Source organism: Myripristis murdjan, chromosome 1, assembly GCF_902150065.1.
Source record: "Myripristis murdjan chromosome 1, fMyrMur1.1, whole genome shotgun sequence".
In the NCBI taxonomy this organism is placed as follows: Eukaryota; Metazoa; Chordata; class Actinopteri; order Holocentriformes; family Holocentridae; genus Myripristis; species Myripristis murdjan.
Window position 1 is genome coordinate 25,169,144 of NC_043980.1, and position 18,999 is coordinate 25,188,142.

The following is an 18,999-nucleotide window of genomic DNA, read 5'->3' on the forward strand; positions in this document are numbered from 1 at the left end:
CATGTAAGCCCCTCTCAGTGTCTCGTTTTTCATGGGTGAGGTAAAACATCTCGAGCAGTAAACCAATAATGTGCTTTCTTTTAAACGGGGGGATCCGGTACATTTAACAAATTTCATGTAAATGAGATAATACATCCCAGTGGGAAAATGTCCTAATTCGTCTCCTTCTGCGAGAGCCTTCCCTCCCCTTTAAGATCAGTTCCAGCTGTAGTCCATTGGAAAATGCCAGAAAAATTAAAAAGGCGTGTTCATGTGTTTACCACTACTTCTAAAGGCTGCTGATTAACTTGATTGATTAACTCGGAAATTTCGGGCATGTGCTACAGTGTTTTCAAAGACCAATGTTTAATAAATTAGTCACTGTAAATCACTGTAATAAATTAGTCACTGTAAATTAGTCACTGTAAATGTGAGTATTTGTGTGCCACTGGAGGTTTTCAAAATGTTTTATTGCAAGCAACTTTGTTTCTCAAACAAGAGGTGCAACTGAATGAGCAGTACAGATTTAACATCAAAAACTACAACTATTATTCTAATATTACAATGATGTGTGGCCTGAACCTGCACAGGCCTGCATAACAAGAGTATCTTCGTGGCTGAAAACAATGTTTGTACCCACACTATCCTCTGTTCTACTAACACTAATGTGTGCTTTGCTGTGCTGAACGTTCCTCTCTCCATCACAGCTCAGTGAGATGAATGTATTCCCCGGCATCAAGCAGGATTGGTGTGTGGTTTTCCTTAGTGACCAGCTCCGAGTGTTGTGGGCTGACTGCGGCCAGGCACAGAGTGTCGTCGTGGGCAGACAGCGTGCTCGGCGTGAGTGTGTCAGACCCTGAGACAGAGTCCTCTGAGGTCTGACAGGAGTTCTGCTGGCAGACACCAGGAGGCAGCAGATCTTGGAGTCGGGGTTCAGAGAAACCAGAGCTGGAGGTGGAGAGACTGCTGGGACTGGCAGAGAGAGGCACACACTGCTGGGGGAGGGAGTGCCTCATCACTGCAGGAACACACACACACACACACACACACACACACAGCTTTTGGTGTTTGGAAATGTGACATAGACGCAATGCACTTGAACATTTTTCAGATGAAACTTTAGTACCTCAGAATTATTGATGACTAATTAATCAACATAGGGCTTTTTTTGAAGAGTGGTTTACGCAAATCACTTGGTCTTGCCACTAGCATCTACACTGTCTAAGCCCAGATAGTCACTAAAATGGTTGACGAGGGTCATAAAGCTCTGTACCTGATTGAATATGACAGGCCATGCTGTCTCTCAGGATGCAGTAGAAGATAATGTCAGGCTGAACAAAGACTGCTTGGTCCGATTTGATTATGGCATCATAACATGACAGATCCTAAGACCAAGGGGTGTTACCACAAAATAAAAATTTTGATATATGAAAGAAGCCATGATTTAACAGAGATACAGACAGCCATGCAGATGCACACACATACCAGCTCACCCACACTGCGTGTGAAGGTTGGCAGTGTTAGCTGCAGGATCGCCTCCAGAATCAACTGAGAGCGAATTGTCAGCAGTTCTGTATCCAGATGCTGTGTGGAGAAGTCAATCAGTTAGTGAGTAACATCATCGTTTTTGCAAACCTTATTAATAAGAGAAGTTTTTTTTTTTTTTTTTTGCCCAGAGCCACCCTGTTACACACCTTGACCACTCTGTCTCTGACTCTGCACAGGACAGCACTGTGCTGGGAATGGTCAAGAGAGCAACATGGATAAGATGAGACCAACCTCCGGAACATCCCAGCGTTCCTGTCAACCACCTGGGAGGAAGACCAGGAAGAGGAAAAGGTAAATACACTTAGAGGCTGACAGAGTCTATTTTATTTTATTTTTTTACCTTAATCCATTCGATCCATATCGTCATGTATGTAAATCTACCTTGTAGAGAGCATTCTGGGCTTTGAGTGCCAAAGGTGTCCAGGTCCCGCTGTGGACGCCCCATGTCTCTTGGAGCCATGCTTGTGCTGCTGGGCTCATCTTCAGCCTGGCCAGGCGCTGCCACATCCTGTTGTCATCTGCACCCAAGCCGCTCAGAGGTCTCAGCACCTGGGGTGAAACCCTGTTATGTACTGTCAACCCAGTCCCCAGCAAACAGTTTTGGCTTTTGACATTTCTGCAAACCAAGGATATGATGAACATTCACGTTTTCAAGTTTTGTGAGAGAGGTGTGCTTGTTTGTAGCTGACTTTAGCTGGCTAATTTGAGCGAATGTTTGCTAACATTTCATCACACTAACCATGACCATTTCCTAACCATAACCATGACAACCAATATTTTCCTGACTTTACCCATGACCCAGTACTAACTTTAACCAAATAGTGTTGGTGGCTAACAAAGCTAACAAAGTAAACAAAATTGGCTGAAGTATCTAATGAACTAATGTGCTCAGGCATGTAACGCTGACACAGGCTCCACCACACTGGCTGTAAGTCTAAATGTTGGGCAACACTTCATTTTAGTGGGCCACAGATTTCATAGTAACTAGGTGATACTTAGGGAGTAACGTCTTAAACTTACATTAGATCATAAAAATGAAACCAGGGTTGCCTCTGGTCATGGAATTTCTGGAATATCATAAAATGCTAATGCTGCCTTCACTCGTTCAGCTTGAATGAAACTTCAGTTCTGTGCAGCTTAGTTGTATTGGAGCTGTACAGGAAAACCATCAAATAAAAATCTTAAATTTGGTTTGCAACACCATTTTGAATGTGAGTTTGGTCAGACAGTAAAAGTAAAACTTTAGGTTTTCAAAACATTTTGGGGTAAATGTTGATGTAACTTAGCGATAATTTCAAAGGAATTTCCAAAACGTTACTTGCTAACTATCACCTACATACCATCAAATTTGAAGCCCAATAAAAGAAGTGTTACCAATAGTGTATTTCTGGTTTAGAAATGTTCACATTTCCATGTATTTGATAGTTTGAAGAAATGTATAGTGGCAGCATTTTATTTTGGCGACTGGGTTTACACCGTGCCCTTTGAACATATTGAATTTCCCTCGGGTTTTCCCCTCTTGATTTCTTGTGAAATCAGCAGCCAGTGACGTAAGGCTAAGATTGAGGAGTTTGGTTTCAAAATGAGATGCCCTTCCTTGTAAAAACATCACACCAACCACAAAGACCTTATCGATATTGACATGTTTGGACCTTTATGAATTGAGTAAGGCTACTTTGTCTGGATGTGCATGGGTGGTATATGACTTCACACGATAAGGAATCTTCTGTTTTATGAACTTTACTTAACTTCAGCAAGTGAGTACAGAACATACAGCCGTTATGTTCAGTGATGGCAATTATGCTAGGCTGAGGTCTCCAGCAGCTCAGCCACAGAGCAGGTAGCCAGTGCTGTCCACACAATGAGCCATGAGCAACGTTCAACCTTAACTAACCGACTCATGGGATTTTGTTATGCCTCCTTTGTATGATCGTGTTACACACATCAACCAATCAACATGATACAACTAGAAAGAGGTCTACATGTAATATAAGAGTAGGAAGGGGGAACAAACTGTCTATTGTGAACTGCCTTACAGTATCATAAAACTAAAACCAAAACCAATTCTAATTCTTTTGGAGGATGGCAGACAGCTTAAAGGACAGTCCTTGTCTGATTTTGAGTTACAGCCTGTTGAGCAGGTTCTGTCATTACCTCCAATGATTCTTACATGCATGCCATATCTAATTCAGTATTTTAACATTCCCTCATTTTCATCATTTTGACATACATGTGATGATAACATTAATGAGGCAACATAGTAAATAACTTATACCTCATCTCTACCTCTTTCATTGATGCCTTTTTGGATCCCTGGTCTATGATGTCTTCACAAGTTTCCAAGAAGTATTGCCGCATTGAGGCAAATCCATCACAGATGGGCGTGGCCACTTCCTGCAGAGTGCGGTCGAGTCTCGGGATGACGGCGTGTAGGGACTGTAACATCAGCTCACACATGTCCTCTAAGGTGGGAGAAACACAGCAGTAAAGATAACTGAGACGAGGGAACCTGTTCAGTCTCGTCTCCCATCCCTCCTCTGAACACACACCTACAACAGACACGCACACACGCATACACACACCTGTGATTGTATGAGCGAGGTGGTCCCACAGCAGACTGGCCTGCTGCAGTCCTGCACAGATCTGCTCCTCCAACTCAGAACAACGGAGAGACAGTTTCTCCTTCAGAACTGCCAGTTTTGTTTTTACCTGTTGCTCTGCCACCCTGTGCACCTCAGACAGCAACTGACGTGCACACACACACACAGACACATGCACACAAACACATCAATCATATCAATCAATCATACTTTATTTGTCCCACAGGGGGAAATTTGGTTTAAGTTACATCCCGTCCAAGAAACACAAAAAGACATAACAAATACAGGGTTACAGGATCAGGAGAACTTCGGGTCAGCCAGCGTGCGCAGTGCCTCTTACATTAGATGAGAAAGGAGGACATTAGGGAAGGAGGGGAAAAAAAAGGTCAAATGTCAAACTGGGCTCCTAGGGGAGCACAACATGGCATTGGGAAAAAAACACCCCAGCACAATAAGCACATATTAACATTACAACATGACGCGAGACATTGCACATGTGGATGGAGGAAGGGATTTGGGAAGGGGGAGATGTCCCAGCACAGACGAGGGGCGTATGCAGCCACTACGGCGCTCCGCACCCACGAGCTGCACTGTGACGGGAGAGAGAGGGGGTGGGGGGGCCAACAAGGCGTTGAATTCCAAGGGATGCGTGTATGTGTGTCCTTGTGTATGTGTACATATATACATGTATGCAGGTGAGGAGAAAGGTATTTAAGACACATTCATCTACAGGATTCCAATAGGGCATGTGTTTGCTTGCATCCAGATTTTATAATAGGTCGCCATGTAATCTTATATTTTTTCCCTCACTCTAATCCAGGCCTGTTTACTCCTGCTGTGATGTGTGACCTTCCTGGGAAACACTCTCTCCTTCAGATAGGACATCACCTCCTCCATCACCATGCTCACCAGTACCTGGTTGAAGTGAACAGAGTGAGAGAAAAAAGGCTTGAGAGGATGGAAAAAGAGGCTAACCAACAGAGAGACTAAAAAATGGCACTAAACAATTTGAGGTGATCACTGTTACTTTTTTAAAATGACTGCTAGTGTATTAAATGATGCCGTATTTAGAAGATGGCATTGACTAAAAGCTAAGCAAAATGTTTGACCCCAATTGATGGTTTTAAAACATGAACAGAATGCAATACAAGGTAGTAAAAATACCAAACTCTTCTCTAATGATTGCTTACCTCTTCTTCGTTGCCCATTGGAAGGACCGTGGTCTGACAGCCCCTGAGCTGCCTCAGGGAACACACAGCATCCAAAAACGCCCTGGACTCTGGAGAGTCTTCACACCACAGCACTGACCAGCAGTCAAACCAAGTGACACAGATACGAAACATCCAAAAATCACATGAACAGACACAAAAGAAGGGGCCATGAAAAATGGCATTTAAGAGTATATCAGTTTTGCATGGTTTGTTATTGGAAGAAGTGAACAAAACAGAAGTGTACCTGAGCTCTGATGCTGTGCTGCAGCTCGCAGTGTGTTGGCCCACCGTGTCTGCTCCTGTGACGATGTGGTGGCCAGACACACGGGGGCGCTGTAAGGGTGCTGTATGAACACAGGGAATGCCGTGGGGCAATCCCAACATGCCATCTTACCATCTGATCTACCTTAAGGCACACATTCACACACAGGCATGCACACACACACACAAACACACACACACACACACACACACCAGGGTGCCTGTTTGAACAAAATAGAATAATGCCAACAATGTATAACTTCTTCCTCCCTACAGACAACAAATGGAAGCGGTGGTCTAATAGCATACCTGTGATGTGTTTGCACATGTTTTCCACTAAGGCACGATGTTCTTGTATTGAGGTGCAGATCTCACAGCCTGACAGAAGCAGCTCTTTTTTGCACCCCCAACCACCTTTAAATACCTGGAACATGAGCATGCACACACCTGAGTATGCATGCATTCACATCCAAAAACATGTACGCACGCCTGATCAGTCCACGCCACGGGTGTGGATCTCTGACTATCAGTTAAATTCACTTCTTGATTCACAATTCACTATCCAGCAATTCAATTTAAGAACAATTCTTTGGTTTTGGGATAGATTCAGTTTGATTTGAGTTTGTAAGTTGCGATTCGATTAGTTGCTTTACTTTTAGCCAAAATTTAATATCCATAAAACATTCACTTACAGTAATGTAAGACGATTCCTTGTCTTTGTTATTGTGGAGTAACCTAAACATTATTTATTATTAAAAAAAAAAAAAAAAAAAAAAAAAACCTTATTGACAAAAAGCCATACTTAATAGGTCACCACAACATAAGATTTTGAATTGGGAATAAATGGATTTAATGCTTATGGCCCTTTTCCATTAGTATCTACTCGGCTCGACTCGGCTCGCCTCTACTCGCCTCGACACGGTTTAGGTGGTTTTCCATTACAGTTGAGTAGCACCGCGCCGTGGGTGGAGTCGTCATAGCAAGGCGGCGCACCGTCCAGCTCCCTCTGGATTCTTTGGGCCGCCACCAAGCTCAGAAAAGTCTCCATGTCTTTATTTGACCGCGGTAGCGGTGTGCTTGCCATTTTCCGACTTTGACAACTTCACTGACAATCAATGGCACGGCCGCTGTTGCCGTTTTTTTTTTTTTTTTTTTTTTTAATGTCGGGTTTTGTTTTCGTGCAGGAGTCGCTCTCGTCACTCTCTGTCCAATCAGTTGCCTGCACGGCGTTAACGTCACATTTTCAGCTCGACTCAGCTCGCTTGGAACCCCGGCTGAGTAGGTCCCAAAATGGGACCTGCTAGCAGGTACTACAACCTAATGGAAAAGCTCTTAAACCGAGTAGAGTCGAGCCGAGTCGAGCTGAGTCGAGCTGAGTAGGTACTAGTGGAAAAGGGGCATTAGATTTCAGGCCAAAGTCAGAGCCATTGACTTTATTTACTTCTTTTAGCAGATCAGTCAGATGGGTAGAATGTATTATTAGTGCAGTGAATGATTTGTTACACCCCTAGTGTACAGTAAACGGACCACCTGCAGTTTATTGGAAAAACGTGGCCGCAGTACCTCTTTGGAGTCACGGCTCTCGACTGTGAAACTGCTGGTGACCTGCAGGTGGCGATGTCTCCAGGTCCCATCCAGGTACTGAGGTAGACTCCCCTCCAACAAAATCCTGCCTTGTGGAGCAGCATCCTGGTTTACACAATCAAAAACTGAATGAACATAAATGATAACATGGCTTCACATATCAACATCACTGTTCTTCTATCTAAATGCATATAGCGATTAAAAGAAGGTGGTGTCATTTTCTCACAGGATGCTGAATCAGAGGACGGGTCTCAGCGGACTCCATGTGTTTGTTCCTCAGCTGCTCCAGTAGATTTGCACAATAGTGATGTTGGTAGAGAGGGGCCAAAGTCTCTATGATGTCAGTGATGTGCTCTGTCCATCCACACCAGAGAAACAACAAATAGACAGATTTCACTGTTACCTCTGTATGTTACCTCAATGACAGTCCATGGATTCCATACTTTTGGGATAATTCAGGTTGATGTGAAAATTCATAACAGAAGAGAGTAGAACAAAATAGAATATATCTTTATTTTCCACCAGGGTGGAAATTTGTCTTCGGCTCACCAAACACAACAACAACATAAAGACAGACAAGCAGTTGGTAAAAGAAACACAAGGACAAGGTCACGTTACACATTAAAAACAGTTCATGTCGATGTCTGTGGTTTAAATCTCATCAGTCACTTTCTTAGAATTAAAAATATTGATGGCACTTGGGATGAAGGTCTTCGTAACCCTCCTATTAAGGTTGGCGGTGAATTCAACCCATTCAAGGTTTAATGTCTACAAACACATGATTAGCATCATAAAAAAAATGATTTTAATGATTTTATTGGGAAACTAAAATTAACATGATGCTATGTTTTCAATGACCTGGACACATTTGGCACCCAGGTGTTTCTCTGGGGTTTATTTGACCCCAGGCTTTTATAGCTGTATAAAACATGTAAGAAATATTAACATTTTACACACATTTCTTTTGGTTGTTTTGAATAACATTGATGAACTATAATTCACCATTTGTAATCTTCAAAAAACTTTCCTCTGCTTTGGGCCCTAACCAAACATAATCATAAACTTGAGTAACAATTATTATGATAATAATTTTCTGGAGGATTAAATTGCTGCAGTCAAACTGACCCCAGTTGATTAAAAAAAAAAAAAAAAATAGTAAATTTGAGGGGAAAAGGAAGGTTATATACATTTTATTACCCAAAGCAATTCTATATAGATTATACTGATAGCATTGATATTACATTGATTTGCAGCCTGCATCTACATGCTTGTGTTTGTGTGTGTGCTTTTGTGTGTGTGTTTGGTAAATAACAGTGTTTTTGAACACTGAGCATGGATGACAGAGAAGAGATTGAGGTTAAAGGTGTGGTGGCCACAGAGAGAGGGAAGGTCAGGACAAGGTTGTTGCTGATATTTGAGGCCAAGAGAACTGCGGTTCCATTTGATATTTTTTTCTCTCTCTAGCAAAAAAAAATACTTCACTAGTTGAGCAAAGTATAATAACATTCAACTGACCATTTCAAAACCAGCCTTTACCGTCTTTCAATAACCTCGGTGCCACTTGTCAGGTGAAATGAACATTTTGAAAATATAGAAAATAAAGCACTTTTCACCGGCTATATTTCTGCAGGCTTACCTAGGATGTGCCTGTGTTGCTTGGAGTTTAAGTGGCAAGCATGTCTCCCTCCCATTCTCCTTCTCTTTTCTTCTCATCAGTTGTTTTCCTCTCTCTTCCTTCCTCGTCTCTCCTCTCGTCTCATCCAAACCTCTACCTCAGCAAAAACAGCACTTGAATTTTATTTTTTTTTTTAGGCCTCCAAGTGTGCACACTGAATGTCCTCTCTTCTCAGTTCTTGCTCTTTTCTTTGTTCCACTCTCTCCCACTCCCTCCTTTCTTCACACCTCATTTCACTGTGATAGACTCGATAAAATTGATTTGTGTTGACAGTCAATACTTAAGACAAACGTGGCAAAACAGCAACCAGCCCCGTAGTGATGCCCTCATGCTCCTGTTTAGCTGCAGCAATATTAAAACAAGGGCATCATGAATAGCAGCAGCGCACCAGAGACAAGCAGTGATGGCTTCTCTGTGAATGACTGGTATTTTTCAATTTGACTGACATAACACAATGCACACAAGATGATTACAATTGCATCGTCAGTATCTTATCATGCGACAGCAATAGTCTGCCCTTGAAACAGCCAATCACTTGATTAAAAATGGAGGTGGTGTCCAGATTATCGATGAGGATTAGAGTTGAAATGTCAGAGCCACAAAAAACTCTGTCTTTCGTCTTGCACTTTCTCCTCCCACCTTTTTTAATTCCATCTCCTCTCTTCCATCTTCTTGTCTCATCAAATACTCCTTTTGCTTCTTTTATAATATGTTGTTTTCACTTTGCAACCATCCCCTATTTCCCTCTCCTGTCATGTTGCCCAGGCTTCTCTGCCTCCACCTTCACCCATTCTGAGGACACATGAAGCTGGATAGAAATGGAAATGCTGGGGAGGACTGTCACTAATGTGAAAGAGCCTGTCACTGTCTGCATCTCTTGAACTCACACAGCTGCATTCGCCTGCAGCCGACAGAGTGTGTGTGTGTGTGTGTGTGTGTGTGTGCGCTGTGAGAGGAGAAAGGTGTGAGGGAAGGCCGTGTGTCTCAAAGACCATGTGACACCCAGAGTCCAGCTGTTGTTTTTTGAAGATGACGACCTAATTATAAGATCCAGATGGAAAAGTCGAAGAGGCGAGCATCTTCCCACGACAGGTGAACCACTCTGGGGTGTCTAGGGAGCTTCAAACTTCACCGACCATGACTATCATCATCATCATCATCATCATCACAGCTCCTCAAACTGGTCCTGTCAGGGGAGGTGGCGAGAGCAGACGAGGAAAGAGAGGAAGAGATAGAGAGGGAAAGAGGGAGTACAGATAACAGAACACGTAGCATGTGCTGTGATACACTGTACAAAAATATTAAACAAATCCCACACGCACACACACACGCGCGCGCATACATACACACACACAGAGACATTGATACTGCAGGAGTGATGTGTTTCATCTTGTCGCAGACAGTGTGTTGGTGGTTGCCAGGATGTTTGCTGGAATCAGTTATATGTTCACGCAAATCTTTTCTGATTACGAAACACTGCTATGGCTTACTCACACCCACTGTTCCATCAACACATATGCACACACACGCACACACACACACACACACACACAGCCATGTGCATAAACACACTTGGCCCTACATGCTTATGTTGCATTTGTGCCTGTCTATGGGCATCTGTATCAGTGTACACACAGGTTTGTGGTTATAATCTCTTTTACTAATGATGGATGGACATATCAGGTACTCAGGGTCCTGTCTCTGGGTGTGCACTGCATGTCAGCAATACTGATTTGATAACCCCAGGGTTAATCTCTCCACTAATCTGTTATTGATATTACACTTCAGGATGAATAAAGTTTGGGTTTACATTTTAGCAGGTCAGGGCCTGGGTGCCCCTACAATATTGCAGCAACCCCAGAAGGATAATGCCAGAGCAAAGTCTTAGGTAAATACATAGAATAAGAGCAAGAGAGGTGGACGTAAGCCCGTTTTGTTGCAAGCAAAGTGATTACAGAATGGGAATCATTCAAGGGGAAAAGGGCATATCTGGGCTTTATTCTCGACATGATAAGTTTTAAGTCTATACAGAAGATGGGGAGTGACTCAGTGCTCTGACTGAAGGTAAGTCTGCCCTTAGGCAACAAAGAGAGAGAAGAAGAAGTTATTTTTACAGCACCTTTAAAAGACAGCAGTAACAAAGTGCTGAACAAAATAATGGCATACAAAATGCCCCAAAGTAAAACAAAACACAAAACTATAGTAAGAAAAAAGCATGACCGATAGAAAAATACACAAATGAAGACTAAACAAAGCTCAGTCTGAGCAGATAGGTCTTTGGATGGGCAGTGTCTACAGTAAGTTTTTCACAGTGTTTAAAAGGAAATAACGAGAATCTTGTAATGAATTCTAAATTTTATTGGAGGCCAATGCAGATCATGTAGAGCAAGGTGGTGTAATGAGGGAGTGTTAAATGATTTGGGCTGGTGTGGAGAGCTGGCCTGCAGTCATGAGGATATGGAGCCGCTTGATAGAAGTAGAGAGTTGATAAAAGAGAGGTGTGTGTGTGTGTGTGTGTGTGTGTGTGTGTGTGTGTGTGTGTGTGTGTGTGTGTGTGCGCGCGCAAGGTATGTATTATTTGACACAGAGAAGGTGAGGGAAGTTAAGCCGCTAACAGCTAACAGAGTCACAGCTGATGGTATTTGATGTGCTACAACTTAACAGATCCTGCGGCCAAATACTCCTCCTGAGCACCCGGCTCTTCTAACAGTAAGTATGTTAAGCAGCGGCAGTGTGTAAATATAGATGCTGCTGGTTTGCATTCATTTCCATAACAAATTCCACTTTGCTATGGAACTCTTTGCATGTCACCATGCCAACACAGAAATGAAACTTGAATCATCTATCAACGCTCATCTGTAATAAATGTGTTTAGGATCTGTAAAGCTGATAAAGAGTGCAGTGAAACTAGATCTTTCTAACCTACCTCAGCCAAAAATGATCACCTCACACATTTTTAAGGAACTCTGCTTAGGAACAGCAACATCTGTTTCTATTTTGAAATATCTCCACTTTAGGTAATGTTGATGGGAGCTGAGCAGAGATGAGCTGAGATAAGGTGCAGGAAGGGTGAGGGAAGGGACTCAGTAACTTCAGCAGGGTAGATATTTGCCATTACATGGGGCTTAAACCACTGAGTAAGTGTCTTCCTACTGTGTGCTCACTTTATCACCCTGTCAGAAATTAAGCATACACTGTCTGGGATAATCTTTAAGTTTGTTGACATTGCAGCTCTAAAAAAAAAAATGAAGTTGTTGATATTACAAAAAATCACAATCCTCACTTAGAGATCACAAAAAATTGTCTAAAATAAATCTTTAATAATGTAAACTTGGTGAGCGCACAAAATGCTACTGAATGACAGAGCTATTAATACTGTATCAGTGAAGTGCAATGGGAGAAACGAAGTCATAAAAATGGCATGTGAAGTCATAGGAATTAAATTTAGCCTTGAGACATGAGAATATTCAATAAATCACCAGGTCCTGCTAGTCAAGCTGACACTGTGGTATGATGTATGGCTACATCTGGGTTAGGCCAACTGGCCTTGTTTCAAGTTGGAGGCAGAAGCTGGTGTAAGCAGATCTGTTCAGCTATTTAAAAAAAAGAAAGAAACTTTACTGTTCCAGCAGCCCCCCAGTGGGCCTGTCTTTCAGAGGCAACAGAGGGCTTAGTTTTAAAGCTAAAATACTAAATCCCTCGACCTCTGACCTCCAGATATGTGAATAAAAATGGGTTCTATGGACACCCACGGGTCTCTCCTTTGCAGACGTGCCCACCTTATGCTAATCCAATGCACTTTTGGGCCACAGACCATGCAGTACAAATGTGTTGTTTTGGTCTATTGTAAAATGGTGTATTTGTGCAGACTGGGGCCTAAACAGTGCTGGAGTGGCATAAATTGGCTTTGACCGGAAAGCTGAGACTCATGTGGATTCAGTGAGCCACATTGTATTCATGTGTAATGATGTTAGCCCCCATAGAGTCATTTCATTGTGGTGAGACCTTTTTTTTTTTTTTTTTTTTTTTTTTTTAAACTTGATGTCACTGTATAAAATGACTTTTAGTGACCTCTTGGATAATCCCAGCCTCATGAAACTTTACAACCACAAACCCTAGGGACCTAGGGTGTTCGCAGAATGTCTGGTTTTATATATATTATATATTATAATATATTATATTGTCAATATAGGGGAATTTCTGAGAAATTCCAGAACAGAATGCAAGGTCTTAGTGTCTAACTATGTCTAATTTTGGAGGGACATTTTACCATTTTAATTGAGTGGTCAAAAATGTTATTTTGCACCAGATCTCTGTAATAAATGGTATCAAATTGCTGCAGCTATATGACACACAATTTAGCATGCATGGGAATGGCCATTATATGCTTCCATCATAATGCTCTAACCCTTATACATAAAAAATAAATAAAAAATAAACAGGCGCCTAATGAAAATGCAATGTTTATTGCAGATTTATGTCTATAATAACTTGATACACAGTGCTGAGCTGCATCTCAAATCAATCTTCAGGTTTCCAGCTTTCAGATGATGTATATCACTTCTATTTGATATCTAGTGTTGACCTTTTAGCCCCACTCCACCCCACCCCAGCACATCCTGCCCCAACACACACACACACACACACACACACACACACACATACACACACACCAATGGGTCTAAAGAGAGGGGTGGAATGGTAAGGGGGCTGCTCAGGCTGTACATGGAGTACTGTGGTGCTCACGTGCACTTAAAATGCAGACCTACAGAGATTCAGACACACGTATGGCAACTGGGTTCACACTGCACAAATACCACTGATGTAACTGTGCCCATCCTGTTCTTCCTAATGTTAGCTCGCCCTATTTCTGCCCTCTTTCTGTGACAAACCGGATTCATAGCTTCAAATCTGGAAGCTTCAACCATGAACAGCCTCCCCACTCTCCCTGACTTTTCTCTTGGGGCTGAGGCAGAGGAGTCTTGCCTGTCGCCTGGATCTCCAGAGCTGTGTGAGGAACATGACGAGGGCTTGTCTCTGTTCTGTGTGGATGACTTGGAGCCTTTATGTGGGCGATGTGCTGCCACAGGGAGTCATACAGGACACAGAGTTTACCCCTTAACAGAAGCTGCAGCTGACTGCAAGGTAGGACCAGGAAAGCAGTTGAGACTCAAAGGGCATAGTGGAGGAAAGAGGAAATATTTGATGTTTAAAGGCCAGAGGTCAGCAATAACAGTTTTCTTCAAATGCATATGCCAATTAAATTTGTTTTAAAGGTCAAATAAAATGTATGATATGGGTTGTTTTAAAATTACTACGATTCACTGATTGAACAGCTGTTGATTGTCAGTTTTGGCCTGGCCGACAATGAAGCCAGTGTTAGAAAACTGTGTTGGTGAGTGAGTGAGTGATCAAAGCTACATGATTGGTCAGCCGACCAAAGATGCTGGCTGTGTTTTGGCTATCACTGCTCGGCGAGTGTGTAACCTGTTTTGAGAAATACACTTCTGATGTGAATAGCCAAGTTCCTGCATGTCCATGATTTTATGCTTCTCGGCATGTCTGCAACGAGACTGACTTGAAATGGCTGCTTTGCATGAACAATATTAGTGACTCGGTGCTCAGTTACTGGAAAAAAAATCATATGTGCCAACACTCCCAATTTTTTCCCATTTTTTCTCCCTATTTTAACCCTTTGTCTGTTACTGTTTTCATAGTGATACAAATCAAATGACTGATGTCAGCTTTGTAAATGTGGCAATAGAATCACAGACTTTTAGAGACGATGAAGTTTCATGTTGCAGAGAATAGCTGCTGGACCGAGACATTACTGTACTTTATTTCATTTTAATTTAAAAGCCTTCTGCAGTTGAAAAACAATTATCACAAGTCAAGTGTGTATATGATGAACATTGCTTTGACCTAAATAAACCTAAATTCAAGGTCATTTAAATGGTTTCTTTAGACATGACTGGGTTATTATAGGAATATTACAGCTGACAGGAGTCACCTGTCTTAAAGGTAAATGTAAAGCTAAGAAACACTATGAGGACTGGTAGCAAAAATAAAGCTTCCAGGCCTATTCTTGGGCTATTCTTGTCTCGTCTGCCAAATACTGTGTTATCAGCACAAGGTTTTCCTGTTGCAGTGAAAGCACTGTTATCAGACTGGACAATGTTGTTAAAGCTTGCCCAGCAGCAGGCCTGTGCTCAGCTCTTAGCTAATGCAATATTTGCTGATGCTGATGGTCCAACAGCACATCTCCCCAGCAGATCATATATATTATGATTCCTCACTTTGGCCTCTCTGAGTATGTCTGAAGGACTTCTTACATATAATTACATATAAATAGTCTTTTACTGTTGTGAAAAGCTTATGAAAGGTAGAGCCAGATTCCTTTGAAGGACTAATGCAGGTGTTAATTATACTGGCTTATCTCTCTCCAGTGCCTCAACTTCCCCTTCCAAGTAGCTTTAATTTTGTTGCCTGTGCATGAACCCTCCTCACACAGCCCTCGTTTTTAAACAGGTCAAGTAAAAGGCAGCATACAAAACTTCAAGGGCATGTTGAAGGGCTTGTGTGGGATTTGACGCTGGGATCTTGTGCAGCTGAAGTGAGAATCATTCTTCTACACCAATAAGCCTCCCTATGAGTATTTCTCCACTGCATTAATTCGGTGTCATCTTGAGCTGCGCTTCTCACATAATTAGCAGTTAATGCAGGGAAAATCCCTGATGGGGTTGAATCCTGTCGACTAAATAGTCTGTCTAATTGACTAGACGTGCATAACGCCGCATCACATAACCCTCATTTTTAAAATAATAATCTCACACTTTGGTGACCCTCTGGGATAATTCTGGGTTTTGATTTGGATTTGGATTTGTCCTTTTGGTTGTACAAATGAATGTTCAGTGAGATAACACAGCATCGGTGACATCGCATGTGAATCTAATGGGACAACATGGAACCTTTGGATTTTTTTTTTTTTGTTTGTTTACTTGTTTTTCTTAGTTGAGGCTCAGTCAAAATAAGATTTATATATTTCACGATAGTTTTCTTCAGTAATTAATTAAGGTGTTACTTCTGTTCACATATGCATGTCTAGTTCTATTAAGACATGAGCTCTGACTCCTTAAGATTCCCCTTCTCTGTGGTCCTCACACACACACACACACACACACACACACACACACACACACTACTAAGAATAGTCGCGAGAGCTTGAAGGTATGTTTACAGTCAGTTTATAGTCTGTACAAGTGTATTGGTTATTGATCTATATGCTGTATGTACACAAAGAAATTAAAATGCATTTGCTGCATCTCACTCAGTGATGGTCTACTGGGCTTGACATACAGTACAGAATAAAGAATATTTCACATAGCTGAGCAGGATCCTAACTTTTACTTCATACCTTACTAACTTTTTTCGTATCTCTCATGAAGTTACACCTTTAAAGAAGGAATAATACTCCCACGCACATTACAAACAAGAGCTGTTAAGACATTTAACATTATGCTTCACATATTTTTTAACCATTTTCTAACCATGTGTTTTTTCCTCCCATAGTCCAAAGACATGCAGGTCAGGTGAACTGGACAGTCTAAATTCCCTGTAGGCGTGAGTGTGTTTGGTGTCTGTGTGTGTTAGCCCTGCGATGGGCTGGCGACTTGTCTCCTTGCCTGCTCCCAGTATATGCTGGGAAAGAAAACAGTTTCAACCCTAGTATATCCAAGTATAGAAAACCAATGAATAATTATATATATGTATATATATATTTTTTAAAGTTGCTTTTTTTTAAAAAAAAAAAAAAAAAAAATTGCTATCAAAAAGGTGGTTATAGTGCTATTTAGTAATTAGCCTCTATTTGACCACCAGGAGGAACTGAGAACATCACTGGATGGACTGCAAGAGAAGGTGATCCGCTTTGAGAATGTAATACGGATTTGTGAACATGCATCAAAACACAATAAGGTAAGACTGCATTACCCAGCATCAAGTTCAAATCACTGAAAATAATATTCAGTGCTAAACTAGGGAAATTATTTGTTTCCAGTTTCCAACTCTCCCTTGTTGCCTCCTCCCTCTTTCCATCCTCTTCCCAGGCCCAGGCTCAGCTTACACAGGGGCAGATTAAAGAGGATTTCGAGAAACTTCACCAGTTTTTGAGAGAGGAGGAAGAAGCCAGGCTAGCTGCACTCAGGAAGGAACATGAGCAGAGGAGGAGAGAGGCAGAAGAAAGCATGGACAGAATGACCCAGGCAATGAAGACGACAGAAGAGAAGATCCAGCTGATTGAGGAGGAGCTGGATGCAGAGGGGGATGGGGTTAAATTTTTACAGGTAACACAAGCGAAAACTAAGTCACTGATCAAAAAAATAGGAAAGGGTATTTGAATTTAAAACAATAACCAAACAAAGTCCTCTTTTACAGTATTGCCAAGACAAACTTAAAAGGTATGTACTGTACATGTCTTTTTATTTACACACAACACATGCATGGCAAGATGTGTAACAATTTGCATGTATGTTTATGTGTATGTTTCTGTATGGCAGGACATGGCAGGGTTACGGAGAGCCGGAGGAGGCTTTTAGACCTCTAATCGATGTGGCCAAACATCTGGGCAACCTCCGATACGCCATCTGGGACAAGATGAAACACATCACCTGCTACAGTAAGTTTATTTTAGTGTGTGCGTGCATGTGTGTTTATTATCTTTTTGCCCTTCACAGATCCTCAGTTACCCTCCTTCCCTCTCTTTACCTCCATGTCTCTAAATTCTGTGCTACCCTGAACCTTCCAGTTCCAGTGACCCTGGACCCCAGAACAGCTTCCCAATCTTTGAGGCTGTCTCCTGGGCTACACAGTGTACAGATGGCCGCCAGGCCATCCCAAGACCTGGAGCAGCCTCTAGGCACTGCTGTGCCTGTGCCAGCCAACCCTGAACGTTTCCACCCTTACTCCTGTGTCCTAGCGAGAGAGAGCTATGACTCAGGAATACACTGTTGGGATATTGAGGTCTGTAAATGCATATATGAAAATGTATGCTTTCAAAAAAATGCCAAGACATTCATGTTTCCACCCATCCATGTTAAGTCCGTCCATCTAACCTCTCTTATTTATTTCGACAGGTTGGTGACAGCAACAACTGGACGATCGGTGTGGCTGGACAGTCGCTGTGCCGAAGGGAAGAGTTTGAGGCTTGCCCAGAGGCAGGGCTTTGGTGTATCAGCCTACGGGAGGGCGAGTACCAAGCGCTGACTTCTCCCTCTCAGATCCTCCACCTTGACAAGTCACACCGCCTTAAGAGAGTGCACGTAAGGCTGGACTGCGATGAAGGCCAGCTGGATTTCACAGATGCTGATACTGGCCTTCATCTTTTCACATTTACACATCATTTTTCTGAAAAGGTTTACCCATACTTTGAGAGTATATCAGTTTGTGGCGTCCTTGAAGTGTTGGCACAGAGAGTGCATGTGAGTGTGGGCTCAGATCCCATTCCTGCAGAAGGAGCTGCTATCAGTGGAGGGGATCCAGGAGAGATCATCGTAAAATCCACCGACAAGAATACATCAACAAATTTTAGCCAGACCCAGGAAAAGGGATCCATCAGTGAGGGTAAAGCTCACATTGGTGGATCCACCAGTAACAACCAACTCGCCAAAACCAAACCCACTGGAAGAGAAAGGAAAACAAACAGTAAAACACCAGTCAGCAAGACCAAACTGAGTTACCATATCTCATCACTGAAAAGAGCTTCTAACATCACAGCTCATACGTCTGACACAGCCCAACAGATCTAGATGCAGAAATCATGTTCACCACATTACTAATCAATAAGCTACGAATATTATGTATGCTTTTTACGTACTCAGCACATCACCAAACTGCAAACAGCAACATTTTTTGCTCATACTGTAGGTATTGCATATATTTCAGACATGTTTAACGATTTATTGGAAGAATGTCTTGTACAAAAGGATATTAGCTGCTCAAAATTGTAACTTAATAACTTTGTAATAATGATAATATATTAATAATACTGAGTTTTACCCATGTTGAAAATTGACCGTTACCCTCATGTGTCTCACTTTTCAAATGGTTGCTATAAAGCTGACACTGTCCATGTGATTTTCTGGTG

The 18,999-nt window shown here is 42.1% G+C and overlaps 1 protein-coding gene across 1 annotated transcript; it reads left to right on the forward strand.

Annotated features, from left to right (window-relative positions):
- Positions 1-13,784: 13,784 nt before the first annotated feature.
- Positions 13,785-18,661, forward strand: LOC115362165 (tripartite motif-containing protein 35-like). The gene is made up of 6 exons (XM_030055996.1): positions 13,785-14,003; positions 16,737-16,832; positions 16,964-17,200; positions 17,424-17,532; positions 17,662-17,876; positions 17,990-18,661. Exons 1-6 carry the CDS (start codon positions 13,785-13,787, stop codon positions 18,659-18,661), a joined length of 1,548 nt encoding a protein of 515 aa, XP_029911856.1.
- The last annotated feature ends 338 nt before the right edge of the window (positions 18,662-18,999 follow it).

Excerpts from the sequence above, each read along its gene's own strand:
- LOC115362165 (XM_030055996.1), top strand. The coding sequence starts at position 13,785 with ATGAACAGCCTCCCCACTCTCCCTGACTTTTCTCTTGGGGCTGAGGCA. Across the intron at positions 14,004-16,736 it reads AAGCTGCAGCTGACTGCAAG|GAGGAACTGAGAACATCACT; the intron begins GTAGGACCAGGA and ends TTTGACCACCAG. Across the intron at positions 17,201-17,423 it reads ATGGGGTTAAATTTTTACAG|GGTTACGGAGAGCCGGAGGA; the intron begins GTAACACAAGCG and ends AGGACATGGCAG.